The following is an 18,399-nucleotide window of genomic DNA, read 5'->3' as shown; positions in this document are numbered from 1 at the left end:
TGAAATGTTTTAAGACATTTTTCTCTGAATCTTAAAACACTTGACATAAATCAGCGTAGGAGCAGGCATTATTATTTCTGCATAGGAACTGAAACTGACAGGAAGCAACTTGATACTAAACTTCGTGGATTTCTAGATGCTTCTTATGAAATATTTTAGCTTTAAAGAGAATCTTTAAGGATTCATATGGGAATATGTGAAAAGAAATGTCAGCAGGTAATTGATGAAGATTTTCAAGCAAGACTTATGAGCAGGAGCAGGTGAGGCCTAGTATCTCACCCTCAACCCATGAAAATGAACAATTCTGGTAACTGGTTTACATTAAGGTGACCAGACGTCCCGCTTTTGGCGGGACAGTCCCGCCTTAAACCAATCTGTCCCGCGTCCTGCAGGGTTTTTTTAACTGTCCCGATTTTGCCTTCTGGGGTGCTCCCCTTTTCCTGCCCTGTCACAGGGTGGGAAACAGGGGAGCGCCCCAGAAGGCAGTGCGGCAGCCTCCCGCGCACGCGGCAGCAGGAGCGCACTGCCTTTTGGGCGCTCCCCGGTTTCCCACCCTGTGACAGGGAAACCAGGGAGCGCCCCAAAAGGCAGTGCATTCCTGTGGCCGCGCACGCATGCGCGCGCTCGCGCCCCCCATCCCAGTTTAAAAAGGTGGCAATCTGGTCACCTTAGTTTACATGTAGAAGAATCTGCACAGGAATCATTATAAAAACATGCATATGGAGGAATGTTTTATGTCACAATCAATCCTGTACTAATTATGGATCATTTCTCCCTCATTCCCGCTCACATGATATTTCCCATTTAAGTGACAATTATATTACAACACGACTTAAGTACATCTGGGCCTGGAATGAATAAGTGGTTACCATAGGATTGTCAAGCTTTAAAAATCTGATGTTTTGCCCATGTGATATAGTTCCTCTTTCTTATAGCAGCATAGCTAAAGAAAAGACAGCATAGTCTCATATGCAACTGTCTGTTTGTCATTCTGCTTTTCTTTACGTGGATGTCATCAGTGGGTGATCACAGGGTCTTGTTTGCAGTGGTCCCTGAGCTGTGCCCTTCTCTGCCCACAGCTCTTCATATGGTGTTAAGTCTGTTGAGCTTTTGGTACCAAGTGAAGTATTTATCCTCACCTTTCCTTAGTTTGTTTTTTTTAAACGAGTCTTCCTCCAATCTGACCTTTCAAATAATAAAAAGTTTGAAGCCTCTGAAATGTTTTTCTATTGGGGTTTTATTATTTTAATGGTATCTATTATTCGTTTAACTATGCTAATGACTGATTCGTTACTGTGTTAGGTTCTTAGTAGTAGTTTGACGTTGTGACTAAGTTTATTACAATTTCTTAATGTGTTCATTATTGCTAGTTATTTTAACCATTTTAAACTGTTTTATTTAACTGTATAATCTGGAAGCTGCCTCAAGAATGTAGCATATACAAGTTCTAATAAATATATCAGTTTAAATAAATAAATAAATCATTCAGTATCTCAAAGTCTTCTAAACCTCTATCAAAGAAAAAAAAATCCCATTCGGAATTTGAATTAGAAACATTCTCTGATTTTTTGTTTTAAATCTGAAAGCAAGCATAGTCATTAGGATTTTGCCAGTTAGTGGCAATTGGTGGGCGTCTGAGAGAGTACCATCAGGCAATGACACAACATCACATCTAGGGAAAACTAAAAAGTGTCATCAGTCCACTTTAGGAATTGTTGGAAACTGTATGGTAAAACCATAGCATTTCTGGTGATTCTCAAAGCAGACTGACATCACTCCTGTGCTTTCCCTGGAAGCAACATCGCACTGTTGCATGACAGTAATTTTTTTTCATTATTTTTCTCTAATAACATGAGCAATGGTGAAAAATGGGAGCCAGGATGGGCAAGAATGCAGGAAACTGGAAAACTTGGTCATGGTAAATGTCTAGAATTAGCAATCTCTATAACACAGAACACTTTCTTTACACCTGTGTTTCTGTTCCTTGTATTTCCTATGAAACCAAATTTTCTTAATGCAATTATTTGAATGCCATATTCTTTGGCAGTCACAAACTCTCACAGCAGAATCACACCCACTATATATAAAAATCACCTGTTGCTATTTAAGGCTAGGGGAAGAAACATATGATCATCTCACGGCAAACCCTCCAAATTTGCTGACTTAAAAAGGAGATGAAGAGGTATTGCAATGTAAGCCCATATTTTAGGGATGCTTACAGCCTGTATTTTTATCCAGCAGACAACAAATACTCAAAGTTGTGTTGCTTCAACAGAAAAGATTCAAACAGCCACTGTAGCTTAATACTTTCAACAGAAACAACTAAAGGTTACAAAGAAATGAGCTGGTTTTTGTTTTCACAAGACTTATTCTGTGGGTAGATGTTGAACCAAGCGTGGGTAGAGGCTACAAGATGTAGCCGAAAAAAGGCATCTGTTATGACAGTGAATCAAGAAACTCTATGCAGAATAATTAAATTAGCTTGTTCCCAGTAAAAAAAGAAGATTTCAGGTTACAACAAGACCACGATTTAGATCTGTTGATATAGGATTGGGTATTAAGTGGCAGAAAACTCTGTTTCTGAGACAGATTGGATAATGCATGAATATATTGGATAATACATGAATACATTCCCATGAGCACCATGGGTAGCAAAAAGTGATAGAATAATTTAAGAAATGGCTTCAGTTACAGGGGGAGGGAGTCTGGCATCTGGTTGTGACCCACCTACCCTGGTGGGGAAGGGGAGGGAGGGGAAGGGGCCCAATTATCTGGTCATGGCCCATCCATGCTGGGGGAAGGGAAGGGAGGAGGATCAGGGAGGGATCCACCTTCTGGTTGTGGCCCACCCACCTTGAAGGAAAGGGGAGGGAGGGGAGAGGGAGAGATGTAGCATTTGGTTTACAATGCTATTTCCCAATGCAAAAGAAGACCACAATGCAAAAGAAGACCACGTATAAACACAAGGAATGATTGCCTTCTGGCTAGCGAAAAGTGAACGCATGAACAACCTGTAATATTTTTGACTGCAGCATCATTTTTGACTGTTACATCATTCCCCATGCACTGAGGTAACAAGTGAAACATCCCAGCATTGTTTGTGAATCAAGGAAATGTCATTGTAAAAATCCAAGCCTTGGAAAGGCTGCCATGCTCTCAAAAACTTTCAAAAAATTTATAAATCCACTGAAGTCAACGGCTTAGAAGAGGGCAACTCTGCTGCAGATTGTGCTATAACGAACTGCACTGGTTGCTTTTCACTAATACCTTTGCTCTATCAGTGAAATTTATACTTCTTTCTCAGAGGGCCATCCCAATACAAAGACAGTGTTCTGAAAGTAAATATCATAGTATCCTTAAAACAGGCAGACAAAACAGTCAGGGTCTGTCAAGTTTGCAGTGAAATGTGAAGAATAGAACACCGAGCAATACATGGTAGGCTATCATTTCTTCCCTGGGCACTTTCGTAAACAAGAAACAAATTCCACAGAATTGTTTTCTCTGACTGCTTGTATATGTTGTGCAAACAGCGTCTGATGCTGTTACTTGGAAACTGTCAATCATAGCCAAAGGTACCAATTCACTGCAGTTCCAAGAATGTGCATTTCCACATGAAATCTGGCATGATAGATATTCAGCTAGCTTTTACATCAGTATAAATGGAAATGGGAAATGTGGCCAAAGTTAGGCACGTGCCATTCCTTTTGATTTCAATGGGACAGAGTTAAGCTGATGAGTAAATTTTCCATAAAACTCAACGACACTGAAAAATACTTAATTTGTTGGTTTCTAGCCTTTTGATTACAGGGGCAATTTTTTTGAAAAAAAATGAGTACAGTTTACTTGAGAACTCCTAGTCTCTAATCAAGAGATTTCCATGTTCAGCCTTTGCTACAGACCTTTAAAGATGTTCAGATTTGTTGCACCAGCAACAAATAATAGGAACTTGGGCTACCTGCATTATTCCCAAAACACACAGTGGCTATTGTGTGTGAATAAAGCAACACATATTTTTCAGCTTCAGTAACACAAACTGATCGCTGGATTTTACATGGCATGCAATTGTTTGTGTACATGAAGAAAGGTGTGTGTGTGTGTGGGGGGGGAGTCTGTATTCTCACAAAATGGTGACCATGTCTCTTAGGAGTATCATAGGTAGTATATACTGCCATTTGGTGAGGTTGGTGCACCAAATTTGAATGTCTGAAAAAGGACTGTATGAGAAAAGCTGTCCATCAGTTTCTGGATTCAACTTTTGTGTCTTCTAGAGCCCCTTTCAGACATCCAGTTTGGGCACACCAGCCAAACATAATGGGGGCACCTTTTAATGCACGAGGACTCAGAATCTATTTCTGCCTGTGCAATTTGGATTCTGTAGACTATATGTTTCCCTCTTCCACTGATCCTGGTTATATCTTGCTCCTTGTGTTTAATTCAAGTATAGTTGGAAGGTGGATGATACACTAGCCTTACTGAAGTTAAGCAGGTCAAATTAATGAAGGAGATGTCACAAGAACTCAACAAATGCCTCCTTAAATACTGTGACAGGAGATAACATCTCTCTTTCCGTCATTGCATTGTTCCTTGACAAAAGTCCTCCAACTTCTGCAAAAACTAGGATTTCAGATACACAATCAAATGCACGAATTGATTGATACTTTGGTGTGTGTGCTTTCAAAAACGTGATTAATATATGTATAGTTTGTTCTGTTCGGGATTCCATCAACCAACCAGTTCTATGATGCATATTCAAAAAGGCTCTGGGTTTATATTTCTTAAACTTTACCCTTTCCCACATCAAAACAAAACTGCTTTTGAAATTAGATGGATTTTTAACTGCTTCTAATGAGGTCTGAGGTAAGGCTGAAGGTTAGCTGTTCAAAGGAAAAATAATACCAAAATGCCACCACTGTGTGTGCAAACCTGTTGGGCTTGACTTTATACCCAGTGTCGTAATTCAGACTCCATGCGAAGAATTTGTCTTCCCCTCAGGGCAGGATTTATATTGGAACAAAAACTCAGACCTTGCCATAATGACCTCAAGTATTTGCATTATACTTTTCAGAGAATTTACTTTACCGCTTGAAAACACCAGGCACAGCGTGGTCCAGAAAGCAAACAGTCTTCACAGTTCACTGCACTCCCTGAATTACAATTTCCTGTATTTCAAATCAAGAAAGTACAGTGGATGAGCACATGGTATAATTATTCCAGGTACAAACTGTTCTAGGTAATGTCTGGACTTTGTCAAAATCAGCCTTTCAGTTGCAGCCTTTGATTCAAATGCTTTTAAAATTCAAGAAGGTGGCAAAGAGGCTATGGAAATTATTAACAAAAATCTGTAATTTTAAATGGAATTAATCTTTAGCTGTGTCAGAGTGGCAATAGGCACGAAGAAAGTAGTAAATGTATTGACTAATCATTAACTCTGTTTCCTGTACTTGGCATCTTACACATTGCAGATGCCACCAGATCGTCAAAAATGGTTCATACTTTCACATTATTTCTCCCCCTTTTTGTTCAGTAAGTTAAAATGTAGCCAGTACCAGACAGTGTGCAATAGAATCACAGTTGTGGTATACATATTTGCACTACCCTATTTGTATAGTTAAGCAGGCGCTTGGTCTATGCAGTGTATCTGCCCCCAGTAATGGAAACAAAAAAGCACATACTATGTTTGCAAAACATTTATCAAGAGGAAAGATGCAGTGACAGGCATAGTGGGAAAAGTTCATTTATCTAAAACAGGGAAGAAGATAACAGTAAAAACACATGTTCAGAAAGAAGATTGTCACCTCTTTAGCCTTACCTTGTACATGGTTATTTCTTTGCAGAAATAAAAAGAAGAGGCAAAGCAATTCAATCCCCATTCGCTCTCAGTTCTGGCTGCACATACAAAACATACCAAAGTTAATTACATCCAGCATTAACAAGATCGGTGAAGAATCTTTTCATGTCATGAGTTCTTTCAGTGTACGTTTCAAGTTGTTCGGCTCACAAAAGTTTTAGGAGATACTTCCAAGCCACTGCGTTCTTATAAACAAAAGAGTACCTGGACAGGTAGACACCAAGCTGTGTGTAAGGAAACTTCAGCATGGTTATGGAATTCAACACAGTTCCTTATCTTACTTCCTTGTTTTCCTTATAAGGAAGACAGGTAATACAGTCAGACAAAGGTGGGGCGTACAGGTACAGTGCTTTGTTTTTCATCCAGACACATCATTTTACAGAGCTCTTTACATTTTGTGAGGCGCGGTATCGTGTTTTTAATTTTGTACGGTGTATCAGGGGAATGATGCTTTGGGTGAAAGTACCAGGAATGGCAAGTAAAGCTCACCCCACCCACCCCCGCCGCCAACTTTGTCCTCAAAAATGAACCTTGCAAGCCCGGGAAAAAACCCATTGTGTAACCCCAGTCATGAGCATGAGTCATGTACCTGTAAAGTATATTGAGTTTTTAGCATGAGAAGAACTATATCAAATATGTGTAACTGATAAGTAAAATTGCAAAGGCTAATAATGGTAACATCTCAGCTAATTCATGTGTTGCTAAATGCTTTTTGAAATGTCATTTGGCTCATGTCATTTCCACACAAATACCCAGGGTAATAGTTTCCAAAAGCCGCTGTGTTGCACTGAAATCCACTTCTCTATATTTTCACTTTGCTAGGGAGTTTGTCTGACTATCAGAACCACCAAGGGATTGATTGGGTAGGTGTTTATATTACGTTTCCTGTTGACCCACCTTGATTTTCTAGTCTGCAGTATATTCACATGTATACACAGTAAGTAAATCCATTTCCTCTGTCCTACTCTATTAGAAAGAGGACTGCATTTGATTTTGAGTATAGTGAGTGATAGATTCTTTGGGTGTACAAGGTTGATTTTAACAGTCCTCCTGGACCTCTCAGTGGCTTTCGATACCACCAATCATAGTATCCTTCTGGACTGCCTATCTGGGTTGAGAGGTACCATTCTGCAGTGGTTTGGATCCTATCGGGACAGTGAGTTTCAGAAGATGGTTCTGGGGATGGCTGCTCAGCCCCTTGGCGTTTAGTCAAGGTTCTATGCTCTTTACCATCTACAAAAAAACTGCTGGGTGAGGTTATCCAGAGATTTAGGCTAGCTTATCATTAATATTAAGATTAATAGATCTAATTGTATCTAATTCATTAATAGATCTAATTCTATGTGGGACCTAGGACCTGGTATGGGAAGTCAGTGTTGTTGAGCCGATAGGGAACAGTGACCACAATGCAGTCAGATTTGGTATCTCTGCATGCGAGCAAGTGACAACTACTAATGTAGTTACATTCGCCTTCAGAAGGGGAAATTTCTCAAAGATGAGGGGGATAGTGCACAGGAAGCTGAAAGGGAAAATCAAGAGAGTCAAAACTGTCCAAGACACTTGGAGGTTATTTAAAAACACAACAATAAAGGCTCAGAAACGCAAGGGGGCATGTAGTAATCTGTTTCAGTAATTGGTAATTATCAGTAATAATTGGTCTCAGTAATCGGGAATAGTTTTTTTCATGTCCGGATGGCCTCCCTGCATGACCAGATGCCCCCTGTGTGTAACAGGATTATTACCGATTACTGAAACCGATTATTATTACAGATTATTACTGACTACTGAAACCGATTGTTATTACAGATTATTAAAGGACAACTGAAACCAATTATTACCGATTACTGAAACTGATTAATACCGATTATTACTGATTACTGAAACCTACTATTACCTATTATTTTCAATTACTGGAACGAATTATTACCGATTATTACCGATTACTGAAACCGATTATTACATGCCCCCTTGCGTGTCCGGACACCCTCCTGGGTGTCTGGAAGGCCCCCCTGGGTGTCCGGACGGCCCCCTGCATGTTCGGATGCCCCCTTGCATGACCAGATGCCCCCTGGTGTAATAGGATTATTACTGATTACTGAAACCGATTATTATTACAGATGATTAACGACTACTGAAACTGATTATTACTGATTACTGAAACCTAGTATTACCTATTATTTTCAATTACTGGAACGGATTATTACTGAATATTACCGATTACTGAAATTGATTACTACACACCCCCTTGCGTGTCCGGACACCATCCTGGGTGTCTGGACGCCCCCCCTGCATGTTTGGACGGCTCCTCTGTGTGTACAGACGCAACCTTGCATGTCGGGACGCCCCACTGGGTGTCCGGATGGCCCACCTTCATGTCTGGACCGCCCCCCTACATGTCCGGATGGCCCCCCGGGAAGTTCAGATGGCTCCTCTCTGTGTCTGGACACACCCCTGCGTGTCCGGACGGCCCCCTGCATGTCCAGACAACCCCCCTGCGTGTCCGGACAGTTCCCCTGCGTATCCGGACTGCCCCCCTGCATGACCAGATGCCCCCTGCGAGTAATAGGATTATTACCAATTACTGAAATTGATTACTACACACCCCCTTGCGTGTCCGGACACCCTCCTGGGTGTCTGGACGCCCCCCCTGCATGTTTGGATGGCTCCTCTGTGTGTCTGGAGGCACCCCTGCATGTCCTGACAGCCCCCTGCGTGTCCGGATGGCCCCCCTGCGTGTCCGGACACCCCCTGCATTTCCAGATGGCCCCCCTGCATGACCAAATGCCCCCTGTGTGTAATAGGATTATTAACGATTACTAAAACCGATTATTATTACAGATTATTACCAACTACTGATTACTGAAACCGATTAATACCGATTATTACTGATTACTGAAACCTACTATTATCTGTTATTTTCAATTACTGGAATGGATTATTACCGATTATTACCGATTACTGAAACTGATTACTACACGCCCCCTAGCTTTTCCGGACATCCTCCTGCATGTCCGGAGGGCCCCCCTGCGTGTCCGGACGGCTCCCCTGCGTGTCCGGAGGGCCCCCCTGTGTGTCCGGACGGCCCCCCTGCGTGTCTGGACGGCCCCCTTGTGTATCCGGACGGTTCCCCTGTGTGTCCGGAGGGCCCCCCTGCGTGTCCGGACAGCCCCCTTGCATATCCGGATGGCGCCCCTGCATGACCGATTACTGAAACCGATTATTACAGGCCCTCTTGCGTGTCTGGATACACCCCTGCGTGTCCAGACGCCCCCCAGGCTGTCCGGATGGCCCCCCTGCGTGTCCAGACGATTCCCCTGTGTGTCCGGACGACCCCCTGTGTGTACGGACAGCCCCCCTGTGTGTCCAGACACCCCCCAGGCTGTCCAGATGGCCCCCCTGCGTGTCCAGACGGTTCCCCTGCGTGTCTGGATTTCCCCCCTGCATGACCAGATGCCCCCTGCGTGTAATAGGATTATTACTGATTACTGAAACCGATTATTGTTACAGATTATTACTGACTACTGAAAACGATTATTACCGATTACTGAAATTACTACACACCCCCTTGCGTTTCCGGACATCCTCCTGCATGTCCGGAGGACCCCCCTGCGTGTCCGGACGGCTCCCCTGCGTGTCCGGAGGGCCCCCCTGTGTGTCCGGACGGCCCCCCTGCGTGTCCGGACGGCCCCCTTGTGTATCCGGACGGTTCTTCTGTGTGTCCGGAGGGCCCCCCTGCGTGTCCGGACGGCTCCCCTGCGTGTCCGGAGAGCCCCCCTGCGTGTCCGGACGGCCCCCCTGCGTGTCCGGATGGCCCCCTTGTGTATCCGGACGGTTCCCCTGTGTGTCCGGAGGGCCCCCCTGTGTGTCCGGACGGCCCCCTTGCATATCCGGATGGCGCCCCTGCATGACCGATTACTGAAACCGATTATTACAGGCCCTCTTGCGTGTCTGGATACACCCCTGCGTGTCCAGACGCCCCCCAGGCTGTCCAGATGGCCCCCCTGCGTGTCCAGACGGTTCCCCTGTGTGTCCGGACGACCCCCTGTGTGTCCGGACAGCCCCCCTGCGTGTCCAGACGCCCCCCAGGCTGTCCGGATGGCCCCCCTGCGTGTCTGGATTTCCCCCCTGCGTGACCAGATGCCCCCTGCGTGTAATAGGATTATTACTGATTACTGAAACCGATTATTGTTACAGATTATTACTGACTACTGAAACCGATTATTACCGATTACTGAAACCAATTACTACACACCCCCTTGCGTTTCCGGACACCCTCCTGCGTGTCCGGATGGCCCCACTGCGTGTCCGGACGGTTCCCCTGCGTGTCCGGATGGCCCCACTGCGTGTCCGAACGGTTCCCCTGTGTGCCCGGGCGGCCCCCCCGCGTGTCCGGACGGCCCCCTTGCGTATCTGGACAGTTCCCCTGTGTGTCCAGATGGCCCCCCGGCATGTCCGGACGGCCCCCTTGCATATCCGGACGGCCCCCCTGCATGACCGATTACTGAAACCGATTATTACAGGCCCCCTTGCATGTCCGGACACACCCCTGCGTGTCCAGACGCCCCCCTGGGTGTTCGGACGGCCCCCTGCGTGTCCGGACGGCCCCCCTGGGTGTCCGGACGGTTCCCCTGCGTGTCTGGACTTCCCCCTGCTTTACCAGATGCCCCCTGGGTGTAATAGGATTATTACCGATTACTGAAACCGATTATTGTTACAGATTATTACCGACTACTGAAACCGATTATTACTGATTACTGAAACCGATTAATACCGATTATTACCGATTACTGAAACCAATTACTACACACACTCTTGCGTTTCCGGACACCCTCCTGCATGTCCGGACCCATGTTCGGTTGGCTCCTCTGGCAGCCTCCAGACCTTGATATGGCGATGTTCAGGCGGCTTCCCCTCCGTCATCCAGGGACGGTTCCCCTGCATGTTCGGATGGGCCCCCTGCATAACCAGATTCCCCCTGCGTGTAATAGGATTATTACCAATTACTGAAACTGATTATTATTACAGATTATTACCGACTACTGAAACCGATTATTACCGATTACTGAAACCAATTAATACCGATTATTACTGATTACTGAAACCTACTATTACCTATTATTTTCAATTACTGGAATGTAATATTAATGATTATTACCGATTACTGAAACCGATTATTACACACACCCTTGCGTGTCCAGATACCCTCCTGGGTGTCTGGACGGCCCCCCTGCATGTCCGGATGGTCCCCTGCCTGTCCAGATGGCCCCCTGCGTATCTGGACAGCCCACCTGCGTGTCCGGATGGTTCCCCTGCCTGTCTGTACGGCCCCGCTGCATAACCAGATGAGCCCTGCATGTAATAGAATTATTACCGATTACTGAAACCGATTATTATTACAGATTATTACTGATTACTGAAACTGATTATTACCAATTATTGAAACTGATTATTATCGATTACTGAAACCTACTTTTACCAATTATTATCAATTACTGGAACGGATTATTTCCGATTACATAAACCGATTACTACACTCCCCATTGTGTGTCCGGATGGCCCCAGAGTGTCCAAACTGCCCCCCTGCATGACCAGATGCCCCCTGCGTGTAATAGGATTATTACCGGTTACTATAACTGATTATTACTGATTATTACCGATTATTGAAACCGATTATTACCGATTACCGATACCTACCTTTACCGATTATTACCGATTACTGAAACCGATTATTACTGATTACTGAAATCTACTATTACCTATTATTTTCAATTACTGGAATGGATCATTACCGATTATTACCGCTTACTGAAACCGATTATTACACGCCCCCTTGCATGTCTGGACACCCTCCTGGGTGTCCGGACAGCCCCCATGCGTGTCTGAACGCCCCCTGCGAGTCTGGATGCCCCCCTGCGTGTTTGGACGGCCCCCCTTCGTGTCCGGACGCCCCCCTGTGTGTCCGGACGGTTCCCCTGCGTGTCCAGACGGTCCCCCTGCATGACCAGATGCCCCCTGCATGACCAGTTGCCCCCTGCATGTAATAGGATTATTACCGATTACTGAAACTGATTATTATTACAGATTATTACTGACTAATGAAACCGATTATTACCGATTACTGAAACTGATTATTCCCTGTTCCACAGGTAAGGTAAGGAAGCACCCAGTCCAAAAGAAAGCCACCATGGTTAACAAGAGAGGTTGAGGAAATTATCAGAAAAAAGCTGTATTTTAGAAAATGGAAGTCCAGCTTGAAGAAAGCCAGAAGGAACACAAATGGTGGCAAAAGAGAAGCAAGGTAGCTGTAAGGGAGGAAAAAAGGATTATGAGAAATGCATGGCTGCGAACATCAAGACCAGCAACAAGCAGTTTTTCAAGTACATCAAAAGTAGGAAGCCAGCTAGGGAAGCGGTTAGATGATGCCCATTAGATGGTGAAGGAATAAAAGGTGTGCTAAAGGATGACAGGGAGATTGCAGAGAAGCTGAATGAATTCTTTGCATCTGTCTTCATCCAAGAGGAGGTGAGGAACATTCCTGCACCTGAACCAAGCTTCTTGGGAGGTGAATCCAAGGAACTAGCGAAGATAGTGGTAGACAAGGAAGAAGTTCTGGCAGCCATTGATAAACTAAATGCTACCAAATCCCCTGGCCCAGATTGCATTCACCCAAGAGTTCTTAAAGAACTCAAGAGCATGAAGGTGCTGATGTTCTCACATTAATAGTGCAACTTATCCACTCAGAAATCCAGGCTCCATCCCTGAAGGACTGGAGATAGATGGCCATATCATCACACCAATCTTTTTAGAAGGGTCTAGGGGGGGGACCCAGGAGGTTACCAAGGCCAGTCGAGTTTTGCAGCATCTGGAATTCCTGGTAAGAATTGAGTAGAATCTATCATTAAAGAATAAAATTATTAAACATGTAGCAGAAAGCCAAGACCTGCTGAGGAAGAGTCAGCATGGCTTTTGCAGAGGCAAGTCCTGCCTTACAAACTTACTAGAGTTCTTTGAGGGTGTAAACAGGCATGTTAGTTTGTGTTCTGAAACCTGGCTAAGGCCGGTAGGTAGTGGGGATTTGACCAGGAGGTTGTCCCTCAAACCCACCTGGATTAGATTTGCGTTCCTGGGAAAAAAAAACCTGGCTAAGACGGTAGTAGGGATTCGACCGGGGAGGTCGTCCCTCAAACCTGGTTAGTTTGTGTTCTGAAACCTGGCTAAGACGGTAGTGAGGATTCGACCACTGTGATTAACAGCAGCAGACTCTTATCTGCGGAACCGGGTAAAAACCAACTCCTCCTCCACCTCCTGCTGCTGCTGAGAGGCCCTTCTCAGTCATTGCACCAAAGTGCAGGAACTCTGTCCTCAGTGTTTCATCTGACCCCTTCTGTTGCTGACTTTCTCCAGCAGATGAAGACTTTTTAAAATTTAATTTGGTGTTCCCTCAGTGACTTGATCCCTCCTTTCTAGTCAGTGTTTTAATTGGTGTTTTTATGCCTGGTAAAATATTTTAATTCAGCATTTAATTGTTTATATAATGCGTGTTGGGGGTTAATTTAATTGTTTTAAAATGTGATTTTATCATATATGTTTTATATTTTTTAGCTGCTTTGCTGGCCCTTGTGAGGGTAAATAAATAAATAAATAATCCACAGCTAACTACCAACATTTGCATGATCCTTCCTTCCTTCCTTCCTTCCTTCCTTCCTTCCTTCCTTCCTTCCTTCCTTCCTTCCTTCCTTCCTTCCTTCCTTCCTTCCTTCCTCCCTCCCTCCCTCCCTCCCTCCCTCCCGCCCTCCCTCCCTCCCTCCCTCCCTCCCTCTCGATCCAGAATGCTGTTCTCAAGCACTGCCATAATTGCTTGACCACATTTTACAAATTTCACAAATATAGCCAATATTAGAACACCCAAATGTCAGTGCCTTTAGAGGGTTACAGCTTTATTTTAAATCAATTTAAAGGCAAAGATGACCCCATAAAATATGTGCAGACTTGTTTGAAGAATGATAAAGAAGAATGATAAAAATCAATTAAGGCATCTATTCATTGGAAATATTTATTTTATGTATTTAAAACGTTTTAAAATCACCTTTCTACACAATTTAGGGGCTCCAAAGATTTTAAAAAATACAAACAAAACAAGATTAAAAACACTTATAAATACATAAAAACAAAACAGAACACAGAAACACATGAGCGGGAGAAATGATCAGTGAGAATAAGTGAAGCAACATCAGACAAAACTAAATAGTTTTCACCTGCTGGTAGAAGACAATGATAGAAGGGGACAGATGAATTCCCCTGGGGAGGGACCATAATATAATTTAGCCACTGGATAAGAAAATGCTTTTTAAACATACCAGTAGTTAATCCATGTTCTGGAATGCTTTGAAACATAATCAAACTGCTATCATATGCCTCATTCTAGTTCACCAAACAATGAATTACATTTCCCACCATAAGAGAATCTTTCAAAATATGCTGGGGAATGCTTGAAATGAGATAAAAATGAATTTCGTGCTCACACAAGTTGTTTTGAAATAAACTTCTCTTGATGCAACAAGGAAGGCCTGCAGCCTTTTCCTTACTTTGCTAGTTCCCTCCAGATTTTACCCTCCTGATTTAGAAGCATCTGGGTCTTATAATAAGCAAGACCAGACTGGGTTTATGCTCTGGTCATGAAACTCCCATTTACTAGAATATTTCCAATTGATTTTCTGCCACTTATACGACTCTATTCTTCTTGACGTTTCACTTACATTTCACTTACATTTCAGTAATTTTAAGTATCACCTCAGGGCAACATTTGGGAAGCCGCTGAAGATCTATGAAACCCTGTTTGAAAAAAACAGATTAAAAAAATCTTGTAATCCAACCCACGGAGAGGAGGGGCAGTTCTTTGAAAAGGAGTGTCTGGCCATCTCTAATTTTCACACTTTAAAAAAAGCTTCCCATAAACCCTGTAGAATGTATTGCCAGGGACTGCTGCTAGGTCATGCTATAATATGTTGATCATGCTATATAAAGCATACTCAACCCCGTAGTCTACAAAAATAGATTATTCCTTCCCTGTGCTACTCAGCTATTCCAGTGATTCACCCCCAGCAATGACTACCCATCTACAATCTCATTGTTTGCCATGTTAATCATAAAGTTTTGATGGCAGGTCAAGGCCCTCCCGTTTACCATCACTATCCATAATTTAGAACTGCTTTACTTTCATTTTTACTGCTGCTATATTTCTTTCTCTCTCTCTTCCTCCCTCCCTCCCTCCCTCTCTCTCTCTGTTTGTCTATGGTGGAGTCATATCAACTTTTCTGCTTGTACAGCAGGGGAGAGGTCCCCAGTTTTGAGCAGTAAATTACACAGAGATAGAATGAACCTCCTCTGTGGATAGTATACTGGGCTCATATAAGTCCTTAAATTAATTAATTCATCACTGGTACTTTCATTGCAGTTTGAGGATTACTGGCCTATGCATGTGGGTCAGTGGCGTAGCTGCCACGGGGACATCTGGGGACAAATGCCCCAGGTGCCCCTGTGGGAGTCATGTGGGAGGGGTTTTTTTGGAAGAATCACCCCCACACTTCCGGGAAGGAGGAGGGGTATGGTTGGTCCTTGGCACAATGTGCGCATGCTGCCAGGGCCAAGGCCTGCCTGGGCAGCATGCACACTTCGTGCAGAGGCCTAGCCATGCCCCTCCTCCTTCCAGAAGTGGCTGGGCCTTGCCCCCCATAGCACCCACCTCCCTGGTTCCCCTCAGGCCCCTCGCATCCTCCCTACTTACCCGAGTTCAGTTGGCTGCAAAAAGAAGCCTGCTGGGAACTACACTTCCCAGGAGACCTTGTGAGGCTTGCAAGGTCTCCTGGGAAGTGTAGTTCCCAGCAGGCTACTTTTTGCAGCCAACTGAACTCAGGTAAGTGGAGGGAGTCTGGGGGTGGGAGGCAGGGAACCATGGGGGGGCATGGGTGCCATTTCCCCCCCCCCCCCATGCCACTGACAGGGGTAGTGTTCTATCAATGGCCCACAGGCCATTGCCCCATTCTGGGGTAGTCCTGCACATCCATGTCTCTGATCTTCCAATGGAGGAAGAAATAGAACAAGCTCTCACTGCTGCTACTTGCACTCATGCTGTCCAATGCTTGTTAGAATCATAGAGCTGGAAGAGACCACAAGGACCATCAAGTCCAACCCCCTGTCATGCAGGAACACACAATCAAAGCACTCCTGACATATTTTCATCCAGCATCTGCTTAAAAACCTCTAAAGAAGGAGACTCCACCATTCTCTGAGACAGTAAGTGGTGGGCAGCTGGCTCAACAGAAGCTGCTTGTGCTGGCTCTGACCAGGGCCCAGGCAGCCAGCTTCCAGTGATGGTTCCCACACACCTCAAATGGAGTGAAGACTGCCCCTGTTTGGCTCTGGTAGAGGACGGTACGGGGCCCGACGGCCGTGATTCTGGAGCTCTGTCCTGGACTTTTACCCAGGGCCCCAGAATCAGTAAGACTGTCCATGCTTATGTATACATGTCAAAGACGCAACTTATTTGGCTCCAAAGAAAAAACTTAATTGATAACATAACTATAATTATTAAGAGGTATGTATGAGAGAGGCTCCATATATGAAGCCATGGCCTTCAGTTTGTACAACTTATTTGAGGCAAAGGGGAATTGCTTCAATGATGGTAGGATGTTTTAGGAGGGTCATTTAATTTATAGAGGTCACCATAGAGTGACTCAGTGGCCTGCTTTATAACACACATACAGAGGTAGCCTTTCAACCATGCTGAATCTTGCCCCTCTTAAAACCTATTTGTCCCCGGCCCCTACCACCCATGCAAATTCACAATCCCACAAATCAGCTGCTTGGTTACAATGCTATTTAATTTAGTAAAAAAATATGACCCTTTTATATTTAACTGTTTTTCCCTCTGTCAGACTTTCTTGACTCACCAAAAGAGGACTGAATGATTGGAGATGGGCCCTGAAGATGACATTGGTCTCTCTGCATCCAGAGTCAAGGCAATCTGGTTTTATAGAAATGGTAGGAATGTGAATTGGGAGAAGAGTCATGCTAAGTAAATAAATAAATATCATGTCACTCAGAGAGACATTTACAGGGATACCCCTTAAAATACTGCCTAGCACATATAAATAGCACAGTACTAACAAGACAACATGTCTGCAATAATTATCCTGTCTACTAAAAATCAATACCAACAATTTCAAAAAGTGTCGGAGGACTTCATCTAGAGAACACATACCTGGTGAGATGAGGTCAGATGACATCAGACAAAGCTATGTCATGGAGATACTATACTGGTTATTTAAAAAGCATTTTCTTTCTAGAGTGTTGTGAAGCTTTCTTAACACGTACAATCCAGTTTTATTCATTGATTTAATGCCATCTGAAAGAGTACAGTTACTGATCAGAAATAATGACCCATTATGCATGAAATACTTGCCTTGGTGCTCTTCACTGCACAGTGGGCTTGCAGTGGGGTCTCTTCGTGTTTCTCTGCTTATACACGAGGAGGCACTCACTTCTTGCAGTGCAGTTTGTCTGCTGAATTCTCTAGGGCCTCTGCTTCTCCTGGTTCTCTTAACTCCTCCCATCAACTCAGACTTAAAGAAACGGATCTCATCACATCCTGTAGTACCAAGATTGCTGGCTTTATAGTCACTTTTAAATTACTGTTATATTGATCTTTCTGTTATTGCAGTTATATCAACATTGCAGACCTTCCCAAAGTAATCCTACACATCAAAGAGGCAAAGTAATTAGAGCTGATATTCTCTCCCCCTCCCCTCCTCTCCCCTACACATATACACATACAATTCCTGTCCCTGCTGCTGCCGCAGAAGAGAGAGGCTTATTTAAAATAAAGGCTTGTTTGCTCTCCTGGTCATTGAGGAGGGTGGAAGTAGAGTAGGGGAGGTGGGGTGGAGCCCAAAAAAGACTCTGCTTGTACTGTTCCTTGGAAAAGCCAACTCTCTGTTGTTATTATTATATTGAGATATTGATATCTTTGTATGAGCATTTAGAGAAGCAGGAAGGAGCCGGCAACATGTAAAGGGGGAGAAGGGGAAGGTGTGAATGGCAATATGAGTGGGTGGGAAAGGTGGAGCTATGTAGACTGACTGTGGGTGAAGGGAACATGTCCAGGGCAAACCCGTGCTCACTAGCAAATCTGGCTACTCTGGTGGCAAAGCAAATTAAAAATTGTGCTAGACATGGTGTCGCTTGACACAATGGACATTCACCCCTCTCGGGCTCCAGACACCTTGTGCATAATCGGCCAAAGACAGCTTTACAGCTCTAAAACAAAAGATGCTGGAATATTACGGGCACAACAGAGCCAAAGTTAAGCAAGCCCCTTTGGTTCCATACATTTAATTTTGTTACCATTGTTGAGATTAAAGTGTGCTTAACATGGATCATATGGATACAGATTATAGAAAGGCAGTACATAAATATTTTAATTAATCAATAATTTTATATATATGGCACTTCACAGAGTTTTATAAGCAAGAACTAGAAAGCCTGCACAGAGC

At 44.1% G+C, this 18,399-nt stretch overlaps 1 protein-coding gene across 4 annotated transcripts in view; it reads right to left on the bottom strand.

Annotated features, from left to right (window-relative positions):
- Positions 1-18,399, bottom strand: part of ITGB6 (integrin subunit beta 6) — a 94,337-nt gene that overhangs the window by 42,491 nt on the left and 33,447 nt on the right. The window contains exons 1-3 of one of the 4 annotated variants that reach the window (XM_048486339.1): positions 6,053-6,093; positions 5,810-5,886; positions 5,080-5,159 (exon numbers count right to left, since the gene is read on the bottom strand). In XM_048486339.1, coding sequence (XP_048342296.1) covers positions 5,080-5,159; positions 5,810-5,870 — 141 coding nt within the window. In that variant the 5' untranslated portion in view covers positions 5,871-5,886; positions 6,053-6,093. The other 3 variants (XM_048486340.1, XM_048486338.1, XM_048486341.1) reach the window with 3 other exon arrangements.

This window comes from Sphaerodactylus townsendi, linkage group LG02, assembly GCF_021028975.2.
Source record: "Sphaerodactylus townsendi isolate TG3544 linkage group LG02, MPM_Stown_v2.3, whole genome shotgun sequence".
NCBI lineage: Eukaryota > Metazoa > Chordata > Lepidosauria > Squamata > Sphaerodactylidae > Sphaerodactylus > Sphaerodactylus townsendi.
This window is presented reverse-complemented; position numbering and strand designations above follow the sequence as displayed.